This window comes from Pantherophis guttatus, chromosome 3, assembly GCF_059756535.1.
Source record: "Pantherophis guttatus breed Tessera chromosome 3, ASM5975653v1, whole genome shotgun sequence".
Lineage (NCBI taxonomy): Eukaryota > Metazoa > Chordata > Lepidosauria > Squamata > Colubridae > Pantherophis > Pantherophis guttatus.
The window spans coordinates 2519655-2545880 of record NC_142065.1 but is presented as its reverse complement, the minus strand read 5'-3'; the positions used below and the strand labels follow the sequence as shown (position 1 = coordinate 2545880).

Genomic DNA, 26226 nt, shown 5'->3' with positions numbered 1-26226 from the left:
TTTGGTTGGGTAGTGAAAACGAAGGAAGAAGCAACCCCAGCAGAGGAGGGTTTAGGATCTGGAACGCTCTCTTGCACGCAACTTTTGCTAAAACGATCAAGCTGAAGGCCAGAGAAGAGACAGCAAGTGCCCGAAGTTGCAAACTAAGCCAGCAAATAAGCTTTATGTCGAAGTCCAATGCCATCCTGAAGAAACTGAAATGTGGAATATGCTTTTTTTTTTTCCTTCTTCTTCTTCTCGTAAGTTTTGAGGTAGGGATATGAGGATTGCATAAGAGGAAAATGTGCAACTATATTTGAAAAGAGAGTAACAGGAAATGCAACCGAGGTATTTAAAAATACTGAAAACCATCAGGAGATGCCCAGGCACCCTCCAGTGCAAGGCACACGCTGAAAATCAGAAAGGCAACGTCTTACAACGAAGACCAGGAAGCAGGGCCTGTGGAACTCAGTGCCACATGCGATTGCTGAGGTAAGTCTTATACAAAACATGAAACAGATCGTGAAGAACAAGGCTCCAAGAAAGGCAGAGGCTGTCGAAGCCTAACGTAGAAGGCCTACTAGGCCCAGGGCAGAAGGGATCTCGCTTATGAAGCAGCGAAGAACCGAAGCCGATGGGGATGGAGGCTAGATTTTCAAAGCAATCTGGAATTACAAGGAAGAAGCCAAGAGAATTTTTTAAAAAGCGTCTGCTATTCGAGAAAGAGCAGCAAATGCAATTGGAGGCATTATTGCAGAGATCACCTTAACAAATCTAGGCAGGGAGGAGAGCCACGGCAGGCCCCCGTCGCTCCGCTCCCTGCATATGAGGTAAAAAGGAAGGGGCCTGCGGGGATACCCCAAAATGCATGGAGGTGGACCCACCCCAGAGGAGGCCTCGAGAGGCGAGAGGGTAAGAGCAGAGACCGGGTTATCATGAGGTATTCACTGTAATAGACACAATAAAGACAGTTCACTCAGGAGACGACGGGGAAGTAAGACAGAGATGGCCAACATGTAACTTGCACAAGAGCCCCCGGCTGGGGAGTGGGGGGTGGAGAGTGAAGGGTGAGAATAGGGACACGACACCTTTGAAAGCCACTGTAGTTCCCGTATTTAATCCCCCAGGTTTAAATTAAATTACAGGTTACATTCTGAGCGGGCTCGCCTCTCAAGGCTCATTTTCCTGCCTAGAAAATGGGGCCAATCCTGCCACCCTTTCCGAGTGGACGTTCCGTGGGCCTTGGGAACACGGGGAGGCTGAACCACAGGCTTCGGCCTTTCAAACACGACCCGTCTCTGAATCGAGAAGAACGGGACGTGCCAAGCAGCCTGCAAATGAACCCAGGAGAAACAGACAGGATGGCAGGGGGTCCCCAACCCCTAGGCCACGCTACCCGCTACCAGGCCGTGAGCCATTCAAAACCAGGCCGCATACTTGTGGGTGTGCACACTTCATTTTTGTGACCGCCGCTTGTGCAAATGGACCTGCGCGCGCACACCAGTGGAACTATCCCCTCCTCACCGTTCTGCAAACCCAGAAAGTTTGGAGAACTCTGCACAACAGGAAGAGCATACAGAAGACTTTGCTCTGCTGCCGCTGTTTCCACTGTGTCCAAAATGGCCCATCACTTGCTTAAGGCAGGCATAAAAGCCGACCAGGAAGGCCCCCCCTGGTCAGCCAAGAGGGCATCTCTGTGGCCTCCCTGCTTCGGTTTGCTTTGACGGAAGCAAAGGTGGTGGGCCCACAATCCTCATTTTAGTTATGGGAGGCCAGCACTGGGCGCCTTGCAGGGAGAGAGAAGGGAACATTGGGGCTCTGGAGCTTAGAGGAGGTGAACCAACCTTGCTGGAAGGAAAGGGGCATGAAAATAAGGGGCTGCCCCCACCACTCACCCACCCCATAAAAAGGTTATTGGACTCCCCCTAAGAAGGCAGCTGAATTGGCCGAAAGCAAGGCTGCCTCAACTCTGCCTCACCCGGCGCGTCTGCCCCACAATTCCTTCCTGCAAGGTTGGCGTACTCATGTTGCGGGTGGGGCTCAGCGGGCACGGGTGCTGCTGGTGAAAAGGCGACTTGCACACTCGCTGCCCAGAAACGGCCTAAAGGCAGCAAAGAAGCTGAAGGAAGCCTCTTCCTTGAGCCCCAAAGGCCAAACCCCATCATCCCTCCATAAAGCTTGCTCGTCTCAGAATGGCCGAGGAGATTTAGGGGAAAAAAACATAACAAAACAAAACAAAAAAAAGAAACGGGGGACAGGATGATGGGCCTTGTTCCTGATCAGTAAGTCTTTAAGGAAGAGACCTATTAGGAGGGTTGGCTGCTATTGCTAGACCCCAACATCTTTTGGGAAACCCTCTCAAAAAACTCCCACCCCCTGAAAATCACAGCGAGCCTGTCCTGTGGGGACAAAAGGATCCTTCTGACTTGCCCAGAGATCTGGGAGAGAGAGAGAGAAAAAAACACACAAAACCCCAACCCTCCAGAGAGCTAAACTAAATTGGCAAAAGCTGAAGCTTATTCCCAGTTTGATTTTCCCCACAGGGGAAGATATGGAAGAAGAAGAAGAAGAAAGTTAGTAGTAGTGAGGTGGAAACCGGAGCAGGCCGATTTCACCGGTGTAAACAGTGCCTTCGCTGTGCCCGAGACCCTTGAATGGCGTCTGGGGCACTACCTGATTCGTAATAGTGGGGAAACGGTCGAGAGGAAACGTGATCCTGCAGGAATACATTGGTCGGGAAACGGCTCCGAAGGAGAAGAAGTCTCGGTTTGCAGAGGCGGGAATCGCCGACGCCGGAAGTCGCGGGTGGGGGGAGAGGAGAGGAGGAGGGGAGAGAAAAGGGAATTTCTCGCCGCACGGACCGAGGGAGACACAAAACTGCAGTGTGGTGAGTTGGGCCCTCGTCTGGAACAGGCCTCGACTTCCAGCTCCTCCGGAGATACGTGGAGAGCAAGGCTGAGGAAACTCCCGTGAGGTTCCTGATTACCAACAACGTAGAAAGGAAAGGAAAAATAAAATAAAAGAGAATACCTGAAATTCTATTCACTGCAACCTACTTTCCCTGTCCAGGACTGGGGCGTACACAGTTCCAATCCTCCCCTCGAGCTTTTTTTTTTCCTTCTTTTTTTTTTTCTACTGGAAAGACAACGAAGCCGAGCACGTCGGACGTCCCCCCGATTCCACGTGCCCGGAGAAGCTCTGCTTTCGTCCCAGCGCTCTTCTCTCACTGGAATGCTTGGTGGAAACGTGGCAAAGTGGTGGCACCCAAGCCCGGGGAGAAGACCGAGGGCAAGGGATGCAGCGCCCCGAAGCCGAGCGAGGGCCCGGTTCCCGAGGAGGGCTCCTGGGGCGGCAGAGTGGCGAGGAGGGACTGGGCCTCTCCCTGGGAATAACCCATCACCAGCCCCCCCGAGGAGACTGGGGGGTTGCAGGAAGGGAGGTTCAAGGGCAGGAAGCCCAGGAGGTGGGAAAAATCCATGTTAGCAGCACAGAGGGCTTCCGAAAGGAGAGCTGGGCTCTTGGAGAGCAAAGTCTCCTCCAGGCTGGTGGGCTGAGGCGGGGAAGAGGAGGAGGAAGGCTCGCCGGCGATCAGCGAAAGGCCTCCGGGCAGCTCGGCCAGGCAGCTGTCCATCTCTGCTTTGGGGATTTTGTCGGGGAAGTATGAGGTAGATCCAAGCTGGTACTTCGGGGGAGGCTGGGGAGGGGAGGAGGGTTCCAGAGGGTAGCTCATCCCCATCGGGAGAGGGTTGGGGACTAACGAAGGGGGCATCCCTGAGCCGGGCATGGCCGGGACGTGCGCCCCGTACATGCCCATGGGGAGCATGCCAGGGAAGCCCTTGCCGCTCATCACCTCCCTGGAGGCCATGCACAAGACGGGGCTGAGCTCCTCCTTCACGGCCACGGCCGAGCTGCAGCTCAGCAGGCCCAGCATGTCCACGGGTTCCGCCTTGATCTTGAGCAGCTCCTGCGAGTGGCTCTTCTTCATGTGCCTGGTCAGGTGGTCCTTCCGGCCGAACCGCTGGGCGCAGTACTGGCACAGGAAGTCCTTCCGCCCCGTGTGCACCACCAGGTGGCGCCGTACGTCCTTGCGGGTGTAGAAGCACCGGTCGCAGTGGTCGCAGGGGTGCTTCTTCTCCTTGGCGCTGCCCGAGGGCCTGCGCGAGTGGGCCTTGAGGTGCTCCAGCAGCGCCTGGGTGCTCTCGAACATCTGCAGGCAGACTTTGCAGCTCAGGTCGCCGCTGGCCGCCGCGTGCATGGCCAGGTGGCGCCGGTAGCCCAGCTTGGTGTTGTAGTTCTTGCCGCACTCGGGGCAGTGGAGAGCTTCTTTGTTGGGGTCGTGGGTCTGGAGGTGGTTGCGCAGGTGGTCCTTCCGGTGGAACATTTTCTCACAGTACATGCATTGGTGGGGCTTCTGGGCAGAGTGGGTGGCCAGGTGCCTATTCCGGGGGGGGGGAGGGGGGAAAGAAAGGAGAGAATATTTTGAGAGTGGAGTGGAGGAGAATAAGAAGGGGAGGGTGGGATAAAGTTAAATAAGCTAAGAAGAGGATTGTTATAAGAGTAGGTATGTTAGGTATTAATATTAAGAATAGACAAAAATATTAAGTAGGGCTGTAAATCTTAATTGTTACTGCACAAATTATTTGTGCCCAGACGACACACTGTTTAATGAAAGATGAAATGTCTGCATTAAAATAAAATAAAAATAAATTATAATAAAAAAAAAGAAGGGGAGGGGGGAGGAAGAGGTTGGAGGAGGAGGAGGGGGAAGAAAAGGAGGAGGAAGAAGAGGAGGAAGTTTGAGGGGTCCTGTCTGAAATGGAACAAGGTCTCCTGTCAGAGCAGGGGGCTGGATAAAAGACCTCCAAGATCCCTTCCAGCTCTATTCTAAATGAAAAAGAGGAGGAGGAGGAGGAGGAAAAGGAGAAAGAAGAGGAGGAGGAGGAGGAGGAGGAGGAGGAGGAGGGAAGAGGAAGAGGAGGAAAAGGAGAAAGAAGAGGAGGAGGAAGAGGAGGGGGAGGAGGGAAGAGGAGGAGGAGGAAAAGGAGAAAGAAGAGGAGGAGGAGGAGGAGGGAAGAGGAAGAGGAGGAAAAGGAGAAAGAAGAGGAGGAGGAAGAGGAGGGGGAGGGGGGAAGAGGAGGAGGAGGAAAAGGAGAAAGAAGAGGAGGAGGAAGAGGACTGAGGGGTCCTTAATGATCTCTTAGCTTGGCTGTTTTCTTACAGACATTTCATGACCCAACTAGGGAACATCATCAGTGCTAGAAGAGTGGGGTTTGATCTCTCACATTATTTAGAGCTGATGTTATCTAGTTGGGTCATGAAATATCTACCGATACAAGAAATCAACCATGCTCAGAGAGCACCAAGCACCATGAATGAATGAATGATGGATGTGTATGGATGTGTATGGTTAGGAGCAGAGCAATAAACAGTTGCTCTGCTCCTAACCATACACATCCATCATTCATTCATTCATTCATTCATTCATTTTCTATACCCGCCCAACTCAACCAAAGTCAATGGGGAAAGCCAGATTCACTTAATAACCGGGTTACAAACTAATTAGCTGCAGTGATTCACTTAACAACCGCGGCAAGGAAAGTTGTAAAATGGGGCAAAATTCCCTTAACAAAAGGTCTCACTTAACCACAGAAATTTTGGGCTCCATTATATGGTTGTAACTCAAGGACATATCTGTATAACAGAAGTGTCCAACCTTGCCAATTGAAGACCTGGCTGGCTGAGGAACTCCACGAGTCTTAAAAGTTGCTAACATGGGAGACGCCTGCTCCAGAATCCCCCAAAGTATGAGTACCAAATGCTGCCACCAGCCAAACCAAAACAGGCAAGCTCTAACCGACTAAAGGCAGTCCTCCATTTATGACTGGCTGCTTGGAAGCTGTTCAAAGTTACAAGGGACTTCCCACCTATTTACAACCTGGTGGTGAAGCTCCGATGTCACCTTCCCTCATGGTCAAAGGTGACTTGCATTTGGGGTGCTCAGCAGCCCACGCTGATTGCTCTTTGCAGTGCCCCGCGGTCACGTGACTGCGATTTTAAGACACTTTTGCGGGAAAATGGCATTTATTTCCACTTTCTGGCCAAAAACCAGTCCCTATGGAACAGTGGATTTGCTTAAGGACTGCGGCATCTGCTCAGTGATCACAACGTTCACTTAACGACTGCTGCAAAAAAAAAAAATATCAGGTCCAGTCACACGGTGACCTGCTTTACAACCATTGTGACTTACAATCTTAATTGTGGGGCTCAATTACGTCATAACTCAAGGACCACCTGTGGTTATTAAAAAAATATAACTTATTATTTTTATTTTATTTTAATCCACCTGGAAGCTGACTCCAGGCAGCTTAGCCTACCTGCCAATATAGGTGGGCATTAATTTACGACCACAACTGAGTCCAAAAACTCTGTTGTTAAGTGAGACATTGGTTAAGTGAGTATTGCCTCATTTTAAGACCCTTCTTACTGCAGTTGGTAAGTGAATCATTGTGGTTGATACGTTGGTAAGACGGCTGGTAAGTGAGTCTGGCTCCCACATTTACCTGGCTTGTCAAAAAGGGGATCACGTGACCCCGGAGACACTGCGACCGTCATAAATATTTTTGAAATTTGATCCCGTGATCATGGGGATGTCACGAAGGTCGCAAGTGTGCAAAAAACACTCCTCAGTTCCTTTTTTCAGTGCCATTGTAACTGGTCACTAAACAAACGGTTGTAAGTCGAGAACTACCTGTATTCCCCCATTAGGGCATTTGCTCAATGGCACTACGTTCGCTTAACAACCACTGCACAAGCAACCAAGGTCATAAGGTTGGGCCCAGTCACATTGTGACCCTGTTACGACCGTAACTGCAGGATTCAATTACAGTCGTAACTCGAGGACTACCTAGAGTCATAAAATAATTATGTATTCTTTCAGTTATTAATTTTTTGTATTCCAGCCATCTCCCCTGCAAGCTGACTCTGGGCAGCTCAGCCTACCTGCCAATATTCACTCCCCACCTCAAAGCAGGTGAGGATTTGAACCCAGGGCCCGGCCGGCCCGAAGCTCCCCAGCCATGGCAAGGGCCTTACCTGTAGAGCTTGTACTTGGAGGCGAAGGCCTTGCCGCAGTGCAGCTGAGGGCAGCCGTACGGTCTCGCTTCCGGGCTGGCTCTCAACTTCTCCACGCCAGGGAAGGCTGCTTGGGACAGCTCATACTGGCAGTTCCCTGGGCACTCGCTCTCTCGGGCTTTGGGTCTGGCCACTAGTTTCCAGCCCACCTCCTCCTCCTCCTCCTCTTCCTGCTTGACATCTTGAATCCAATTGGGAACACTGGTGAAGAACGCTGTCATGGCAGGCCTGACATCAGAGGAGGGCCACACCGAGGAGAAGGGCTGCCCATGGGCATCTCACTGGTCCAGTTGCATCCACCAAGACTTTGCATTAAAAAAAATAAAATAAATCTCAGTAGAGATCCTGCAAGGAGCAAAGGGGGAGAAAAAAATGACGTACAATCTACACAGGGGTACCCATCTTATACAGGCAATCCTCGACTCATGGCCATGAGCCCAAACATTTCCATTGCTAAGCGATACGGTTGTTAAGGGAGTGTTGGCACATTACCATAGTTGTTAAATGAATCAATGCAGCTGTTAATAGCAATAGGTCGCCTCACAGTGCTTTCCAGCCCCCTCTAAGAGATTTACAGAGTCCCCGGGGGGGCATATGGCCCCCCAACAATTGGGGTCCTCATTTTACCCACCTTGGAAGGATGGAAGGCTGAGTCAACCTTAAGCCTGGTGAGATTTGAACTGCCAAACTGCAGGCACCTGACAGTCAGCAGAAGTAGCCTGCAGTACTGCACTCTAACCACTACGCCACCATGGCTCATAACTTAGTAACCCGGTTGTTAAGTGAATTCTACTTTATGAACCGCGGTGGCGCAGTGGTTAGAATGTTGGGCTCAGTTGGGGTCGTAAGTCGAGGACTTCCTGTACTTAGCTTCTTGCAACAGGACATGCCCTCTTCTGTTGTCTGAATACAGTCAAATATGCTATACTTTAAAAGAACAGCCAAAATCTCTAAAATATACTCAGACATTTCAAAAAGTGCAGTACAGGTAGTCCTCAACTTACGACGACAATTGAGCCCCAAATTTACGTTGCCAAGTGAGGAATTTGTTAGGTGAGTCTTGCCCCATTTTACAACTTTTCTCGCCACATTTTTTAAGCGATTCACTGCAGTTGTTAAATTAGTAACACTGCCGTTAAGGGAATCTGGCTTCCCGACTTAAGGTCGCAAAAGGGGATCACATGACCCCGGGACACTGCAACCGTCGTAAATGCGAGTCAGCCTCCAAGCATCCGAAGGTAAATCTCATGACCATGGGGATGCTGCAACGGTCGTAAGTGTGAAAAGTGGTCATAACTCATTTTTTTTCAGCATCATCGCAACTTCAAACGGTCACTAAGCGAACTGTTGTAAGTTGAGGACCACCTGTACTTATTGAAAGGAAGAGGACTGGCTCAACTTTATTCTAATTCATAGCTAGGCACGCAGGTGGTACACACACACAGAAACCCGCAATGTTTGTGTACCTGCTTAGGAATTTGGTGAGTAAACATGCCAGGTTTTCATTCAGCTGCACCCGGTCCAAGTAAGTCAAACACGACAAGGTCACATAACCACAAAGAGGTGAGCCCTGAGCTCCAGTAATTTTCCTCATAGCTTCCGTTATCCCCGAACGGGAGGGGTACTTCCCTCATTTAAAAGGGGGTAAATGTATATAGAGGTAGTCCTCGACTTACGACCCTAATTGAGCCCAAAAATTCTGTTGCTAAGCGAGACATTTGTTAAGTGAGCTTTGCCCCCAATTTACCACCTTTCTTGCCAGGGTTGTTAAGTGAATTGTTAAGTTAGTGGCTTTACAATTGTAAAGTGACTCTGGTTTCCCCACTGGCTTTGCCTGTCAGGAGGTCGCAAAAGGGGATCACGTGACCGCGACCGTCATAACTACGAGTCAGTTGCTGAGCGTCTGAATTTTGCTCACGTGATCATGTCACAAAGGTCGTAACTGTGAAAAATGGTCCTAGGTCACTTTTTCCCCGTGTCGTCGTAACTTTGAAGAGTTGTAAGTCAAGGACTATCTGTACTATCCCTTTTGCAGATTTGTTAAGTTTTGTTTACGTGACATAATCCATGACAAACTAGCCAACTGTGTGTTGGGTGACCCCCCAGGAAACCGAGCTGAGCATCCTACGATCCAATTTACTCTAGAGAAGCACGTGGAATGAATGAAAAAGGCCAACTGAATCGTGAAAGGAATTAATCTCAACTGGTATTCTGTCTCTCATAAAATCTCCTTTGTGGCAAACACGTTTCCTTTGTGGAAACGTTTGTGGGCACTTGTGCATCTGTAGCTAATTTTCATCATTCGCTACCTGCCACATACAAAAGGTAACAGAAGCACAGGAGAAGTCTTTCGGTCAGGAAAGAGGAACGTCAAGATGTCATAGGGGGAGAGAGAAAGTATTAGATTCCTACATTGCCATTTTTGGGGGGAAGAAGTTAAATGTCCTGTTTCTGTTAGAAGAGAATATTTGTAGCTCAGTGTTGAACTGTGGGGTCCTTGGCGCTCTCTGAACTTGGTGCTTTTCTCGCAGACGTTTCATGACCCAATTGGGCAACATCTTCAGTGTTAGGAGGGATGGAGGTTTGTAGAGAGGGAGAGGAGGAGGACTGTGGGGGGTTGTCTTTGCTGCTCTCTGAGCTTATTTGTTTTCTCGTAGATGCTTCACGATCCAACTCGGTAACATCATCAGTGCCAGAAGGGTATGGGGTTTGCGGGGAGAGGACGACTGTGGGATTCTTGAGGCTCTCTGAGTTGGTTTGTATTTTTGCAGACAGTTTATGACCCAAATAGGGAACATCTTCAGTGGTGGAAAGGGAACAGAACAGGGAGCAAATCCCACTCCCTTGTAGTACTGATGTTACCTAGTTGGGTCATGTAATTTCAAGGAAACAACCAAGCTCAGAGAGCACCAAGGGCCCCACAGCAGCCATTCTCTTCCTTCTCCTCCTCCTCTCCACACTCCCACCTCACTTCTAGCATTGATGGTGTTCCCTAGTTGGGTTATGAAGCACCCGTAACAAAACCACCAAGCCCCACAGTCCCATTTCTCTTCTTCTTTTGTGGCAGGAAAACCAAATGAACGGGTGCCATTGACCTCAAGAGACCAAGCAAGGTGTTTGCACCGATCAAGAGGAAGAGAAGAGGCCTTCCTGATGCTGCTGGATGCAACCTGAAGCATCCCGGCCCTGAGATGTGCCCTCCATCCAGGGCAGCTTTCCTCAACCTTGGCCACTGTGGACTCCAACTCCCATAATTCCCCAGCATGGTTTAAGATGGGTGGACTCCAACTTCCATAATCCCCCACCCAGTCTGCTTTATGGGTGGACTTCAACTCCCATAATTCCCCACCCAGCATGCTTTAAGATGCGTGGGCTCCAATTCCCATAATTCCCCAGCCATCATGCTTTAAGATGGGTGGACTCCAACTCCCATAATCCCCCAGCCGGCATGCTTTAAGATGGGTTGACTTCATCCCCCATAATTCCCCACCTAGTCTGCTTTATGGGTGGACTTCAACTCCCATAATTCCCCAGCCAGCATGCTTTAAAATGGGTGGATCCCAACTCCCATAATTCCCCAGCCGGCATGCTTTAAGATGGGTGGACTTCAACTCCCATAATCCCCCAGCCAGCATGATTTAAGATGGCTGGATCCCAACTCCCAGAATTCCCCACCCAGCCTGCTTTATGGGTGGACTTCCTCTCCCATAATCCCCTAGCCATCATGCTTTAAAATGGGTGGACTCTAACTCCCATAATCTCTTAGCCAGCATGGTTTAAGACGGGTGGACTCCAACTCCCATAATCCCCCAGCCAGCCTGCTTTATGGCTGGACTCCAACTCCCATAACCCCCCAGCCAGAATGCTTTAAAATGGGTGGACTCCAACTCCTATAATCCCCCAGCCAGGATGCTTTTAACATGGCTGGACTTCAATTCCCAGAATCCCGCAGGCGGCATGCTTTGAGACGGAGGTGGGCTTCTCCCGCTCTGGGAATTCTGGGAATTGAAGTTCCAGCATCCTGGAGAGGTTGAGGGAGGGAGAGAGACGGGTCCAGGCCAAAGTAAAGCGACCCCAACAGGAAATAAAAATAATCCAAAGACCCTTCATGACCCTCTTCATAGTTTTGGGTTCACCCCCCCCATTGGCCTTAGAAAGGCGGGAGCCGCCCCCCCCCCAATTCGCGGGCACCCAAAATGTCCCGCCGAGCCGTTCACGCAGCGCGCATGCGTACTTGAACGCGTATCCTTCTCTCCCTCTCCCCCCCCCCACCGCGACGCTTTCCCGCTTCGTTTCCGAGCTCACCGCTGCCGCCGCCGCCGCCGTGGCTCCCCTCCTGGCGCCTCGAGAGCCCGGAGGGAAGGGAGGAAAGCCCGAAGGTTGCCGTAGAAGCCGGGGGCGAGGCAGAGGCCCCATGGCGGGGTGGAGCCACAGGGAGGGAAGGAGGCGACCAGGCCTCTGGGCCAGCAAAGCCTCGGCTTTTCCCTCAGGCGGGCTGGCTCGCGCCGCCGCTCAAGGCCTCCATGGCGCCACTTCCGGCCCGGACCGGAAGTCACCCCGTCCTGCCCTCCCTGACGCGCGGGGAGGGGGCGGGGCCGGGCGAGGCGGTTGCTATGGAGACGGGCCAAGAGGCCTAAATAGGCCTCGGGCCTCTTCTGTGGGCCAAGGCGGCGATGGCGCTTGAAACGGTCGTCGGCGTCCTCCTGCTCTGCTTGGCCCTCCCGAGCCTGGGATGCGCAGACTACGATGGCTGGGACCCGTCCGGATACCTGCTTTACTGCCCCTGCATGGGTGAGGCCCGGTTCAGCCGCTTCGCTCCCTTCGGGGCTGCCGTTCCCGGGGCTCCGCCGGCGGGTTGAGTGGAACGGCATGGAGCGGGTGGGGGATTTGCCCCGGTTCCCCTCGCCTTGCCCGCCAGCCCTGCACCGCCGGCCTCAGACGGGACGCCTTCTTTTGGGGCTGGACTACAATTCCCATCATCCCTGGGAGTCCTGGCAAGGGGGGGGTCAAGCCAGTATTTAGTGCATGGGTGGGGAACCATGGACCTTTTACGACTTGTGGACTACAACTCCCATCGTCCCTGGGAGTCCTGTTGGCAAGGGAAAGCAGTTAAGCCATTCTTTAGTGCATGGGTGGGGAACCATGGGCCTTTTATACTTGTGGACTAAATTCCCATCATCCCTGGGAGTCCTGCTGGCAAGGGAGGGCCGTTAAGCCAGTGTTTAGTGCATGGGTGGGGAACCATGGGCCTTTATACTTGTGGACTACAACTCCCATCATCCCTGGGAGTCCTGCTGGCAAGGGGGGGTGGGTAAGCCAGTGTTTAGTGCAGGGGTGAGGAACCATAGGCCTTTTATGACTTGTGGACTACAACTCCCATCATCCCTGGGAGCCCTGCTGGCAAGGGAAAGCAGTTAAGCCATTCTTTAGTGCAGGGGTGGGGAACCATGGGCCTTTATACTTGTGGACTACAACTCCCATCATCCCTGGGAGTCCTGCTGGCAAGGAGGGGTGGTTAAGGCAGACTTTAGTGCAGGGGTGAGGAACCATGGGCCTTTTATGACCTGTGGACTTCAACTCCCAGAATTCCTGAGCCCCTGGGGCTCAGGAATTCTGGGAGTTGAAGTCCACAGGTCATAAAAGGCCCATGGTTCCCCACCTCTGCTTTAGGGTGAAAGAGACCCCAGAGAAGGGTCGGGTTCCTTGTGGTCTTCTGTAGCTCCGTTTGTTTGTATTTTATTTAATTTGGTGAAAGAATGGAATATGTGGGGCTGCCCCTCTTGTGGACTATGGGGGCTCCTTTCCCCACTTTCCCACAGAGAAAGGCTTTCCTTATGGATTGATTTGTTAAATTTATTTGCTGCCTATCTCACCCCGAGGCTGCTCTAGGCGGCTCTTTTATTTACACGTAGTCCTCCACTTACAACAGTTCACTTAATGACCAGAATAACAACCGCACCGAAAAAAGTGACTTATGACTCTTGGTCACACGACCGTTGCAGCATCAGGTGATCAAAATTCAAATGCTTGGAAACTGGCTCAGTTTATGACGGTTGCAGTGTTCCTGGGATGATGTGATTATCTTTTGTGACCTGACAGGCAGAGCACTCACTTAACAACGTGTTACTAACTAAATAACTGCAGTGATTCACTTAAGAACTCAGGCAAGAAAGGTTCTGAAATGCGGCAAAACTCATTTAATAACTGTCTCACTTAGCAGCAGAAATGTTGGGCTCCATTGCAGCCATAAGTCGAGGATTACCTGTATCTGTAATTTCAGCCTCAAAGTTGGACTCGAAATGAGGAAGGTTTTCATAAAAGCCTGTCTAGACTTAATGCTGCCCTTTCCTTGCCCAGCGAGTAAGAAACGGTCCTTTATGTTCTGTTCCAAGGGAGATTTGGGAATCAAGCAGATCACTTCCTCGGGTCTTTGGCGTTCGCTAAGACAATGAATCGGACATTAGCTGTGCCTCCGTGGATTGAGTACCGGCATCACAGACCGCCCTACACGAATGTATGTTATGTTATTAAATTTATATGTTGCCCATCTCATTGCAAAGTGACTCAGTTGGATTGGTTCAGAGCTTTTGATATATTATTTATTTATATATTATATATATTTAATTTAATTTAATTTAATTTCCAATTTATATACCGCCCTTCTCCCTGAGGACTCAGGGCGGTGTACAGCCAAGATAAAAAACATAGAATACAAATATTAAAACATTTAAAAATATATATAAATTTTGGCCCGAAAGTTAAAAAATCACAGACTGATTAAAAGAATTTAAAAATTTCTTCTTAAGCCAACCTGGCTTGCTGGAAAAGATGGGTTTTCAGGGAACGACGGAAGGCATTGAGGTCATGGATTCTCCTTATCTCCGGGGGCAACTGATTCCAGAGGGTGGGAGCCCCCACAGAGAAGGCCCTCCCCCTGGGGGTCACCAGCCTACATTGTTTGGCTGATGGCACCCTGAGGAGGCCCTCTCTGGGAGCGCACGGGTCGCTGGGAGGTCGTCGGTAGCAGCAGGCGGTCTCGCAGATAGCTAGGCCCTATGCCATGGAGCGCTTTGAAGGTGATAACCAACACCTTGAAGCGCACCCGGAAGACCACCGGGAGCCAGTGCAGCTCACGCAGGAGCGGTGTTACATGGGAGCGCCATGTTGCTCCCATCACTACCCGCGCTGCTGCATTCTGGACCAGCTGGAGCCTCCGGGTGCTCTTCAAGGGGAGCCCCATGTAGAGAGCATTGCAGTAGTCAAGGCGAGAGGTGACGAGGGCATGAGTGACTGTGCACAAGGAATCCCGATCGAGAAAGGGCCGCAACTGGCGAATCAGGCGAACCTGATAAAAGGTCCCCCTGGTAACAGCCGTCAGATGTTCCTCCAAAGACAGCTGCCTATCCAGGAGGACTCGATTTTATATATTATTTATGCTTTCTACATTGAGGAGCACTCAGAGGCTCCAACTGGTCCAGAATGCGGCCGCGCGGGTGGTGATGGGAGCGACGTGGCGCTCCCATGTGACTCCCCTCCTGCGTGAGCTGCACTGGCTCCCAGTGGTCTTCCGGGTGCGCTTCCAGGTTCTGGTTACCACCTTTAGAGCGCTCCATGGCTCAGGACCAGGTACTTACAAGACCGCCTTCTGCCACCAGTAGCCTCTCACCGACCAGTTCGCTCCTCCGGGTGCCGTCAACCAAACAATGTCGACTGTCAGCCCCCAGGGGGAGAGCCTTTTCTGTGGGGGCACCTGCCAACTGGAACAAGCTCCCCCCCGGAGATACGGAGGATCCAAGACTTACGCACCTTCCGCCGCGTCCTAAAAACGTTTTTATTCCAACAGGCTGGTCTGGCCTAACTCTCCCTTTTAAATTGGGTTTTAAATGTTTTATATAAATTGGATGTTTTAAATTTGTTTCTTGAGCCCAAATTATTTAATCTATTTTTAATAGCTTTTAACTTTTGTATGTTTTTTGTATTTTTATCTTGGCTGTTCACCGCCCTGAGTCCTCCGGGAGTAGGGCGGTATACAAATATGATTAAATAAATAAATAAATAAATAAATAAATAAATAAATAAATAAATAAATAAATAAATAAATAAATAAATTTGATTTTTATCCCACCTTAATTATTCCTCCTCCTATTTTCTTCGCAACAACCACCCTGTGAGATGAGTTGGGCTGACAGAGTGACTGGTCCATCACCCAACTGACTTTCACGCCTAAGGCGGGACTTCAACTCACCGTCTCCTAGTGATTGGCCCAAAGTCACACAGTGGGCTTTTGTGCCTAAGGCGGGATAAGAACTCAGGGTCTCCTGTTGATTGACCCAAAGTCACCCAGCCGGCTTTCGAGCCTAAAGTGGGACTACAACTCCCTGTCTCCTGGTGATTGGCCCAAAATCACCCACTTTGCTTTTGTGCCTAATGTGAGACTAGAATTCACCATCTCCTAGTGATTGGCAGAAAGTCACCCAGCTGGCTTTCGTGCCCAAGGCAGGACTACAACTCCCTGTCTCCTGATGACTGGCCCAAAGTCACCCACTCAGCTTTTGTACCTATGGCAGGATTAGAACTCCCGGACTCCTGGTTCCCAGCTCAGCACCCGAAGTGGCTGTGATCTACCTGTGAAGTGCATTGCAAGCTTCCTTTTTTTTAAAGACCCACTATTCATTTCAAGACTGTATCCATCCTGCCCATTTGTCCTCCAAATAGCAAGTGGCCAGTTTTTTTATTTAACCACGATGTGTATTTGCTATTGTTAAGTAATTATTTTATTTTTTATTTTTTATTGAAATGTTTTCCAGAAAAAGAAAAGATTTCCCCCCCCAATATTCCCCCCACCCTTTTTTCTCCCCACATCCCACCCTCCCGCCCAGACTTCCCAAAGCAAAATACAAGGTATTTCAGTTAACAATCATAAGCTAAATTAACCTATCTATCCTTAGACTACTAAATCCCCCCCTGAAACCTTAACTCCACTATGGATAACATACTTAACATTCATTCATAAGCTATTTGATATTTTCTTGTCTGATACCTATTTTGAATATAATCAATCCATCTTCTCCATTCCGATACGTATCTTTCTTGTGTATAGTCCTTCAAATACGCTGAAATTTTCGCCATTTCTGCTAAATTCGTTACTTTCAGTGTCCACTCAATAGTAGGCAAAGAGTCCTTCTTCCAATATTGAGCTACCAGCAGCCTAGCTGCTGATATTAAGTTCAAGATCAGTTTAGTCTCTAATACTGTACAGTCCGTCGTTATACCCAATAGAAACAATTGAGTAAATTTCAACCTTTTTTTCAGAATATTCTGCATCACCCACCAAATTTTTATCCAAAATGCCCTGATTTTCTTACAAGTCCACCATATATGATAATAAGTTGCATCATCACATTCACATCTCCAACATTTAGCTTGCAGCTATTGTTAAGTAATTATGTCTTCAGCCTATTTGTGTAAATGTGGGTTCCTTTTTATTGCAGCTACATGTTCCCTACCAAGAATACTTCAAGCTGGCCCCCCTGCTAGAATACCACCGCGTCATTAGCTTGGAGGAGTTTATGGAAAAGCTGGCACCCACCCACTGGCCGCCTGGCAAGAGAGTGGCCTATTGCTTCGAAGCGGCAGCTCAGAGAAGCCCTGACAAAAACACCTGCCCTATGAAGGTAGGAAGATCTGGGAGAATTCAAGAACTTTTCTACTTAGAAACAAAGATAAAGCCAGGTAATCCTCGACTTACGATCACAATTTACCCCAAAATTTATGTTGCCAAGTGAGATGCTTGTTGATTGAGTTTTGCCCCTTTTTTACAACTTTCCTTGCCACCGTTGTTAAGTGAATCACTGCAGTTGATAAGTAAGTAACCCGGTTGTTAAGTGAATCTGGCTTCCCCCTTGACTTTGCTTGTCGGAAGGTCGCAGAAGGGGATCACATGACCACGGGACATTGCGACCGTCATAAATACGAGTCTGGATTTTGATCACGTGACCCTGGGGATGCTGCAAACGTGACGGTGGAAAAGGGTCACGAGTCCCTTTTTTTCAGTGCGGTTGTAACTTCGGTCGCTAAATGAACTGTTGTAAGTTGAGGACTACCTGTAATTCTTGATTTTTCCCATTCCGTTGGCCATTGTGTTCCAAACCATATGGGTGGTTCCTCGATTTACGACCACAGTCGAGCCCAAAATTTCCTAAACGAGGCAGTTGTTGAGCGAGCCGTGCCCCAGATTATGACCTTTACTGCCGCAGTTGTTAAGTGAATCATGCAGTTGTTAAGTGAATCTGGCTTCTCCTATTGATTTCACTGGTTAGAAGCCGGCTGGGAAAGTTATAGAGCAGTGTTTCTCAACCTTGGAAGCTTGAAGATGGGTGGACTTCAACTCCCAGAATCCCCCAGCCAGCGCTGCTGGCTGGGGGATTCTGGGAGTTGAAGTCCACCCATCTTCAAGCTACCAAGGTTGGGAAACACTGTTATAGATGATGATCACATGTCTACAGGATGCTGCAACTGTCACAAGTACATGCCAGTTGCCAAGCTCCTGAGCATAGGGATGCTACAATGCTTGTAAGTGTGAGAACTTGTACTCAATGAATGGTTGTAAGTTAAGGACTATCTTATGTGCTTTGTGAATTATTTCTGCCACTTCTCTCCCCCCCCTCCATATTTCTATTCTGAGTTTAGCTATCCCGTTGGTACAGGTAGTCCTCGACTTACAACGGTTCCATTTAGTGACCATTCAAAGTTACAACAGCACTGGAAAAAAAGTGACTGAGTACCATTTTTCACCCTTGCAACCGCTGCAGAATCCCCACAGTTTGTGTGATCCCAATTCAACCGCTTGGCAACTGACTCAACGTTTATGACGGTCACAGTGTCCCCAGGGTTATGTGACTTCGGACCACACTCTTTCCCTCAGCCCGATCCACCTCACAGGGTTGTTGTGGGGAAAATAGGAGGCGGAAGCTGGGTTGGATCTGTTCGCTGCTATTGTGGCTCAGTTACCTGAGCCTGTGTCATCGGCAGGAGAGGACTCCGAGAGTGAAGGAGAGGAGTTGGCAAGGCCTCCCTCTCCAGGACCCTCCTCTCTGGCAATGCCTTTGGTGTCCGCCGAAGGGCAAGAGATAGGGCCGGGGCCAAGCACGTCCACGCAGCCACAGATGGACAGTGATGAGGGTAATGAATCTTGGCTGGATCCACGCCAGCGTCGCAGAGATAAGTGCGCGCAACAGAAGAAAAGGCGTGCCCGAGATTAGGCTGAGTCACTGGACCACACCCCACAGGGTATAAAAGGGGGTGAGGTGGCCATTCAGACTCTGTGACGGACAAAGCTGAAAGCTTCCACGCCATTCTGCATTGCCAGACTTTTTGCTATAGACTTTGCTGGATTATCTCTGGACTTGATTGACTCCGTAATTATTGAGCTGTTTCTTTTGATGTACCAGGAGTGGGGAGAAGTTATCTCTCCTCTTCGTAAATAATAAACTCTTGGCAGGCAGCCACTAGGTTGTTGCCAAGTTCCGTTATCATAAGGAAAAGGATTTTGCCGGCTGGTTTGGTCTTTAACTCTTGAACGTCTGTTGGTGTATGTGCGTGTGGTTGGGGACAGAACAGCTGCCTTGAGTTATTTGTAAAATAATAAAGGTGGGATGCGAAGAAATAAATAAACTGGTTAAAATAAAGCTATATTGCCACCTTATACAGAGACTCTTCGACTTACAAGAGTTTGTTTAGTGACGGTTCAAAGATACAATGGCACTGAAGAATATGACTTACGACTGTGCTTCACAGTTACGACCTTTGCAGCATCCCCATGATCACATGCTCAAAACACAGATGCTCGGCAACTGGTTCCTATTTATGACGGACGGTGGCAGTGTCCCAAGATCAGGCAATCCCCTTTTGCAAAATTCTCACAAGCAAAAGTCAGTGGAGAAGCCAGATTCACTTAACAACTGGGTTACTTACTAAACAACCGCCGTGATTTGTTTAACAGTTGTGGCAAGAGAGGTCGTAAAACGGGTCAAAGCTCATTTAACCAATGTCTCGCTTAGCAACAGAAGTTTTGGGCTCAATTGTGGTCGTAAAGCGAGGACTACCTGTATGGATTTTCAGGAACGGTCCTGCCTTCCTTTTTCAACCTCCACTTGTTTCTTTTTGCAGGACGGGAATCCCTTTGGGCCTTTCTGGGATCAATTTGCAGTGGAGTTTGATATGTCGGAGATATTCGGAGGCCTCTCCTTCAGCTCCTTTTACAAAGACAAATGGAACCAAAGGTAGCAAAGTTGGAAATTGCTCACGGGGCAGGACAATCACATTTAAGTGAGATTAGAGAGGGGCAAATCCTGCCTTCTCCCCCCCACCCCCTGAATAAATAAAATATAGCAATTTTTAAACAATGAGGTACCTTAATGCAACATTATGTGATCACTGAGGCTAGGAGAAGAAAGGCCAGGTTTAACTAGGATTCTTATTGATTTCAACTAAAAAGTAAACCATAAAAAAAGCAGAATCTTTTTTAGGATGTTGATTGTTTGCAAAGTTTTCAGCTCCTGATCAAATCCCAAGGAAGTCTCTTTTTAACGGTGGTGTCTTAACAATGTCCCTTATTTATTTATTTGTTTCCTACATTTATTATTTTTACAAATAACTCAATGCAGCGAACACATCCAACATAACATCCTCCTCCTATAAGTCTACAGAGATTCTCAGTCATCCAGGTTGTCCCAGAGGTGCTTTTTCAGTCCAGTTGCCTCCTGAAAAAGCACCTTTGGGTTCTTCCTCCTATATTCCCCAGAACAACAACCCTGTGAGGTGGGTTGGGCTGAGGGAGAGGGAGTGGTCCAAAGTCACCCAGCTGGTTTTCATCATCCCTAAGGTGGAGCTAGAACTCACTGTCTCCTGGTGATTGGTCCAGAGTCACCCAGTTGGATCTCATGCCTCTGGTGGGACTAGAACTCACGGTCTCCCACTTTCTAAAGTGGTGCTTTAACCCCTAGAACAAAGTGGCTCTCAGAGTTCCTTGTTTGAGGTCTATAGAGCAAGACAGTTTATTCATTTCTCTCTGTGTGGTGACAGTTCCCCGACGTGTTGTTGTTTTTTTGGATTGCAAACATTTTATTATCCTTAGTAACATTGCCAATCTAGGAAGTGGGACGGGATTTATCCTCCCTGGCTGCTCATTTCCTGAAGGCTCAAAATGGCTTATCTCCATCAAAACCAGGAACAGGCTATTAACAATGAGCCCAGGAACCAAAAGGGATGTTCCACATTAGAGGTGGCGAGTGGACTAGGAGTAGGAAAAAGAGCCCGCCTCCATCCCATAGTATCCTGGTTTTTCACTGATTTAACTGTGATTTATTTAATGTTTTAATCTTTGTACCTCTCTTTTAAGCCACCTGGAATCGCTTTTTAGTGAGATGGATGACCTATATATTTAATACTGCATGGTCAAAAAAGGGGCTGAGAAAATATCTACAGAGCCTTCACATCCTTGATGGGCTGTATGCTAAAATAAAGCCAGGTCATGACACACACTTGAAAGTAAATCAGGAAGCCTGTAATTGCGGAGTGTGTCTGACAAGAACAAAGAATGTTTATCTACAGGAAATATGCCTGTGTAAATCTTGTAACAATTCTGGGTAGTTAGAAAGCTGATAAAAGTAACAAAGAGTTAGACAAGTTGCAGGCCTCAGCTAACAATTAGGAGTATAGATGGCCTGCAGCCAATTAAATGTGTATTAGATAGCTCCTGGGGCATTCATTAACCAAGGCTTAGGAATAGGGACAGCTAGAGACCAACAGAACAAATTGTAGAATTATTACTAAAATGTTTGTTAGATGATATTTCATATTGTCTCGCCTTGTCCCGCCTTCTCTTTTAGTGAAAAGGTATAAAGCTTTCTTAATCCTTTGTTCTTGGCTCTCTTGGCCAGGAGCCCTTTCCCTTGGAGTACTCCAATAAAAAGCAATCAGAAAACCTGCACCTTGTGTCTGGCGTCCATCATTGGCTTCGGCGCCAGGCTCAGACCCGAATTGGGGACAACATCTGGAGATAAACTGTTTCAATTCCCCCCACCCACCCTTGGGATGGCACTAGAGGGCATTGCCTGCCAAAACAATTAGACACAAAGACATTTTTTTCCCCTGTGCCATCACTCTTCTGAACACTTAATGCTCACACTATTTTTTTATGTCTAAGTATGTCTAACCATGTTGTATGGTTGTATTATCATCATCATCATCATCCTTCTCTTCTACCCCCTCTTATTGGTATCTTTATTATGATTATTATTACTCTGGTGCTTTGCATGTACACTGGGGAACAATTTCCTTGTGTGTCCAGTCACGGCCAATAAAGTATTCTGTATATATATATTAAAGGTAAACAGATTTCCCTGCTTCAGAGATCTCTCGTCCACTTGATTCAGACTTTCGATCAGGCTGGCAGGTCTTTTTTCCTTTGGTCACCAAGAGAAAGGACGAATAATTACGTTTTTCTTTCTCCTCTGTTTTCTCCTAGGTTTCCACCCTCTGAACATCCCATTCTCGCCCTCCCGGGTGCCCCGGCACAGTTTCCTGTCCTGGAAGAGAACCGGCCCCTGCAGCGTTACGTGGTTTGGTCCGATGAGATGGTGGAGAAAGGAGAGTTCTATATTAAGTCACTCCTGATCAGACCGTACGTGGGAATTCATCTGCGGGTGGGCTCAGACTGGGTACGTACCGATACAGAGGTTTGGTTCCCTCCCCACGATTGTGTTGGTCTTTGGCTGCCACACCAATTTCAAAGCCAAAAGATTGAATCAATAAGAAAGAGACCGGACAGTCGCTTGTCCGGAATAGTATATAGTATAGGGCAGTGATACCTTTTCCAGACCGAGTGCCAAAGCAGGCACGGGCCCAAAACGCAATGCCTGCCCCCCACAGCAGAGACCCAAAGACCATGCGCGGAGGTTTAGCTGTGCTCTCAGGATCCCCCGAGTGGTGCAAATGGCTGTGGACCCTTCTTGGAACTGTTGAAAGGACCGTGTTGTAGACAGAAGTTAGCTGGTGTTGTATCCCTACCCCGCTGTTGAGGGAGGACTGTTCAGTTTGGACACAGGGGCCTCTTTGACCCCTCTTCCAAACCAGCGGTCCTCTCTCTCCAAAATGTGAACTTTGCTGTCTCCAAAAGAGTGGCCTGTGTCTTTGAAATGCAGGTGGACTGCTGGATCTAGCCCTGATGGAATGGAAGTATAAATCCTTCCGTTCCCCACCATCCAGGCAGAGCTGAAGAAGCTTCTTGGATGAGAAGCGAAACTTCTTCAAAGGAAAAACCAGCAAGTCCAGTTGCCTCTTTTTTTTTTTTTTAATTGGAAAAGTTTTACAAATACATATTTTCCCGTTCCCCCCCCTCCCTAACCCTCCCCTCCTCCCATGACTTCCCCAAGGTGAAATCCAAATCCACATCATATTATATCATACTTTACCACCCTTCTATTCTCCCCCCTGTGTACTATACATTTCTACATAACATTAAGCTATTCTACCCCCTATATACTATACATTTCTACACAACGTTCAGCTAAAAGCTATCTGATATTTCCTAGTTTGGTATTTATTCTGCACATAATCTATCCATTTCTTCCACTCCCATGCATAAGTCTCTTGAGTCCGGTCTTTTAAGTATGCTGATATCTTCGCCATTTCTGCAAAACTGGCCACCTTCAAAGTCCATTCTTCAACAGTAGGCAAAACATCCCTTTTCCAATATTGACCAATCAGTAACCTAGCTGCTGTCACCATGTACAATATCAATTTTGTTTCACCCATTGAAAAGCCCTTAACTATGCCCAATAAAAACAATTGAGGAGAAAATTGGAGTTTTTTTCTTCAAAACATTTTGCATAACCCACCAAATTTTTATCCAGAAAGCCTTCACTTTCTTGCAGGTCCACCATATATGATAGTCCAGTTGCCTCTTGAAAAAAAGCACCTTTGGGACGGTCGTAAGTGACTTTTATTCTGTGCCGTCGCTAAACGAGGTTAAGTCGCGCAACTACGAAATCATGGATCCCCGAAGCTCATCACATCGATACGAAGATTTATCAGCCAGCACTGACTGTTTTTTTTAATTTTTCCCTTCTTTTTGCCTCCTGTTAGAAAAACGCCTGCAATCTGCTGAAGGAGGGCACTGCAGGGTCGCATCTGATGGCGTCACCACAATGCGTGGGCTACAATCGCAACACTGCCGCCCCCCTGACCATGGATATGTGTTTGCCGGATCTGAAAGAGATCAAGCGTGCCCTGGAACTCTGGGTGGAGAAGGTGGAGGCCCAAGCCGTGTACGTGGCCACCGACTCGGAGCCCTACACCAAAGAGATACAGCAGCTTTTCGAAGGAAAGGTAATCTCCACCGCCGATCGAAGAAAATTCTGCTTCTCTCTGCCAGTGTTGACAGGGGTGTGCAGGCAGTCCTCGAATTACGACCACAATTGAGCCCAGAGTTTTATGTGGCTAAGGGAGACATTTGTTAAGTGAGTTTTGTCCCATTTTACGACCTTTCTTGCCACCGTCGTTAAGTGGATCATTGCAGATGTTCAGTGAATCTGGCTTCCCCTTCGTCAGAAGGTCACGTGACCCCTGGACACTGCCAGCGTCATAAATATGAGTCAGTTGTCAAGCATCCAAATGTAAATCATGGGACCGTGGGGAACGCTGCAACGGTCATAAGTGTGAATAATGGTCATAAATCACTTGTTTTAATGACCATTGGGACGGTCACTAAACAAACCGTTGTAAGTCGAGGTCTACCTGCACAGCTAAGAGCAAAACTCAGCATTTGGAGGCCGGATCATGCCCCAAAATTTAATTGTAATTTAATTTAGATACAGCCCAGTTCCTGACAGTGTACATAACAACATTACAAACAATACAATAATTATAAAAGAATTAAAAAGAAAGAACCAATGGCAAATCCAGCAACCTCAGCCACACATCATCTAGCCCATTTTGGGGCAAAATAATTGGAAAAATGACTAAGTAAAACTCCAAAAGAAAAAAAAAACTTTCACATTTGATATTGGGAAGCCAAATAGTTACGCAAGTTAAAAAATAGTTTGGCTGTAGGAAAATGAATATTATGTCATCCTACGCAGCATCAGGGATCAGCAGATGGAGATGGCTGATGTCAGGCATCTTGTCTCTAGGGTGATAGGCACCTCCATACCTCACATTTGTGGTTTTTTTGTGGTCCTTTATTTCCAAGAAAAATGGTTAATGGTTCAGGCTAGAAACCAGGAGACAGCGAGTTCTAGTTCCACTTTTGGCACGAAACCCCGCTGGGTGACTTTGCACCAATCACCAGGAAATGGTGACTTCTAGTCCTGCCTTAGCCATGAAAACCGGCTGGGTGACTTTGGGCCATTCACCAGGAGATGGTGAGTTCTAGTCCTGCCTTAGGCATGAAAACCGGCTGGGTGACTTTGGGCCATTCACCAGGAGACGGTGAGTTCTAGTCCTGCCTTAGGCATGAAAACCGGCTGGGTGACTTTGGGCCATTCACCAGGAGATGGTGAGTTCTAGTCCTGCCTTAGGCATGAAAACTGGCTGGGTGACTTTGGGCCATTCACCAGGAGATGGTGAGTTCTAGTTCCACCTTATGCATGAAAGCCAGCTGGGTGACTTTGGGCCAATCACCAGGAGATGGTGAGTTCTAGTCCTGCCTTAGGCATGAAAAGTGGCTGGGTGACTTTGGGCCAATCACCAGGAGATGGTGAGTTCTAGTTCCGCCTTAGGTATGAAAGGCAACTGGGTGACTGGGCCAGTCACTCACTCTCAGCTCAGCCTACCTCACAAGGTTGTTGTGGTGCAAATGAGAGGAGGAAATTGTCTTAGATATATTGACGAACAAGTTACTTATAGAAAGTAAGAAAGGAGGGATGTAAATAAAATAAAATAAGGCATTGTGGCTTTTTTCTCATCGCAGGTAAAAGTGGTCCATTTGCAACCCGAAGTGGCCCAGATAGATCTGTATATCCTCGGCCAGTCCGACCATTTTATCGGCAACTGCGTTTCCTCCTTCACCGCCTTCGTGAAACGGGAGAGGGACGTGCACCGGAGGCCGTCTTCCTTTTTTGGCATGGACTACCCCCCTAAGCTGCGGGATGAATTATAACCCACGGAGGACGATGGGCTTCGGGTCTCGGGACCAGCATCCTGGTGCTGTTTTGTTTTTTTAAAAAATAGTCTGACCTGGGAGAACAGAGCAACTCCTCGGAAAATCCCTTTTTTTCCCCCCCCTGCTGTGGTTGAATCAAGGAATTCTCGGAATACATTTGACTTTCTTCCTTCCCTTTTCGCAGCCTTCTTACCTCAGAATGAATGTCTGAACTGGTGCTCCTTTAGCGCACAAGTATTTTACGCCGGCAGTGTCAGTAAAAATCACAAAAAAGTGTTCTGGAGCTCAGCAGTGGCAAACAAGACGATTTAATTCACCGTTGTAACCGATTTAACATTTGGCAGGTTTTCATTTACCTTTTTCCAGAACGGATTTAATCGCCATCCCTTCCGCTTGGACTACGAAGACTAAATCTGAATTTGCCGGGATCTGTAATGTGATTTTGTATCTTCAGAACTAGTTAGCATTGAAGCCTCTAATGAGAAGCGGGCTGCCAAACGCATATATATATATATTTTTTAAAACATGGTTCGGAATAAAAATGAGGTATTTTTGAAGGGTTTTGTATTTTTACAGAAATCACAGTCTAAAAGCTGAAATAAAATAGTCTTTTCTAAAATAAAACATTCTCGTTTTTTACTTTTGCTATAGATGCACCAACCCAGGTTTTCAGAGTTCTGAATACAGGTAGTCCTCGACCTATGACCACAATTGAGCCCAGAATTTCTGTTGCTAAGTGGAACACTGAGTTTTGCCCCACTTTACGACTTTACTTGCCACAGATGTTAAGTGGATCACGGCAGTCGTTAAGTCAGTAACACGGTTGTTAAGTGAATCTGGCTTCTCTCCTTGACTTTGCTTGTCAGGAGGTCACAAAAGGGGATCACGTGACCCCAGGACTTTGCAACCGTCGTAAATATGAGTCAGTTGCCAAGAGTCTGAATTTTGAACAC

At 48.2% G+C, this 26226-nt stretch overlaps 2 protein-coding genes across 5 annotated transcripts; one reads left to right on the top strand and one right to left on the bottom strand.

Moving 5' to 3' along the window:
- Positions 1 to 11684, bottom strand: PLAGL2 (PLAG1 like zinc finger 2). Of its 2 annotated transcripts, none has more exons than XM_034405378.3 (3): positions 11416 to 11684; positions 7072 to 7455; positions 1 to 4415 (listed from the first exon to the last, which is right to left on the bottom strand). In XM_034405378.3, the coding sequence occupies exons 2-3, from the start codon at positions 7329 to 7331 to the stop codon at positions 3203 to 3205; spliced, it is 1473 nt and encodes a 490-aa protein (XP_034261269.2). In that variant the 5' UTR covers positions 7332 to 7455; positions 11416 to 11684; the 3' UTR covers positions 1 to 3202. The 2 variants fall into 2 exon arrangements, with proteins under 2 accessions (XP_034261269.2, XP_034261270.2); XM_034405379.3 differs by having other exon boundaries at positions 7072 to 7415; positions 11416 to 11669.
- Positions 11632 to 25897, top strand: POFUT1 (protein O-fucosyltransferase 1). 3 transcript variants are annotated; one of them, XM_034405380.3, is made up of 7 exons: positions 11632 to 11901; positions 13503 to 13624; positions 16602 to 16784; positions 19279 to 19391; positions 21638 to 21830; positions 23257 to 23499; positions 25082 to 25897. In XM_034405380.3, the coding sequence occupies exons 1-7, from the start codon at positions 11784 to 11786 to the stop codon at positions 25268 to 25270; spliced, it is 1161 nt and encodes a 386-aa protein (XP_034261271.2). In that variant the 5' UTR covers positions 11632 to 11783; the 3' UTR covers positions 25271 to 25897. The 3 variants fall into 3 exon arrangements, with proteins under 3 accessions (XP_034261271.2, XP_034261272.2, XP_087745090.1); XM_034405381.3 differs by having other exon boundaries at positions 11670 to 11901; positions 13507 to 13624; XM_087888964.1 differs by having other exon boundaries at positions 11670 to 11901; positions 13391 to 13624.
- The last annotated feature ends 329 nt before the right edge of the window (positions 25898 to 26226 follow it).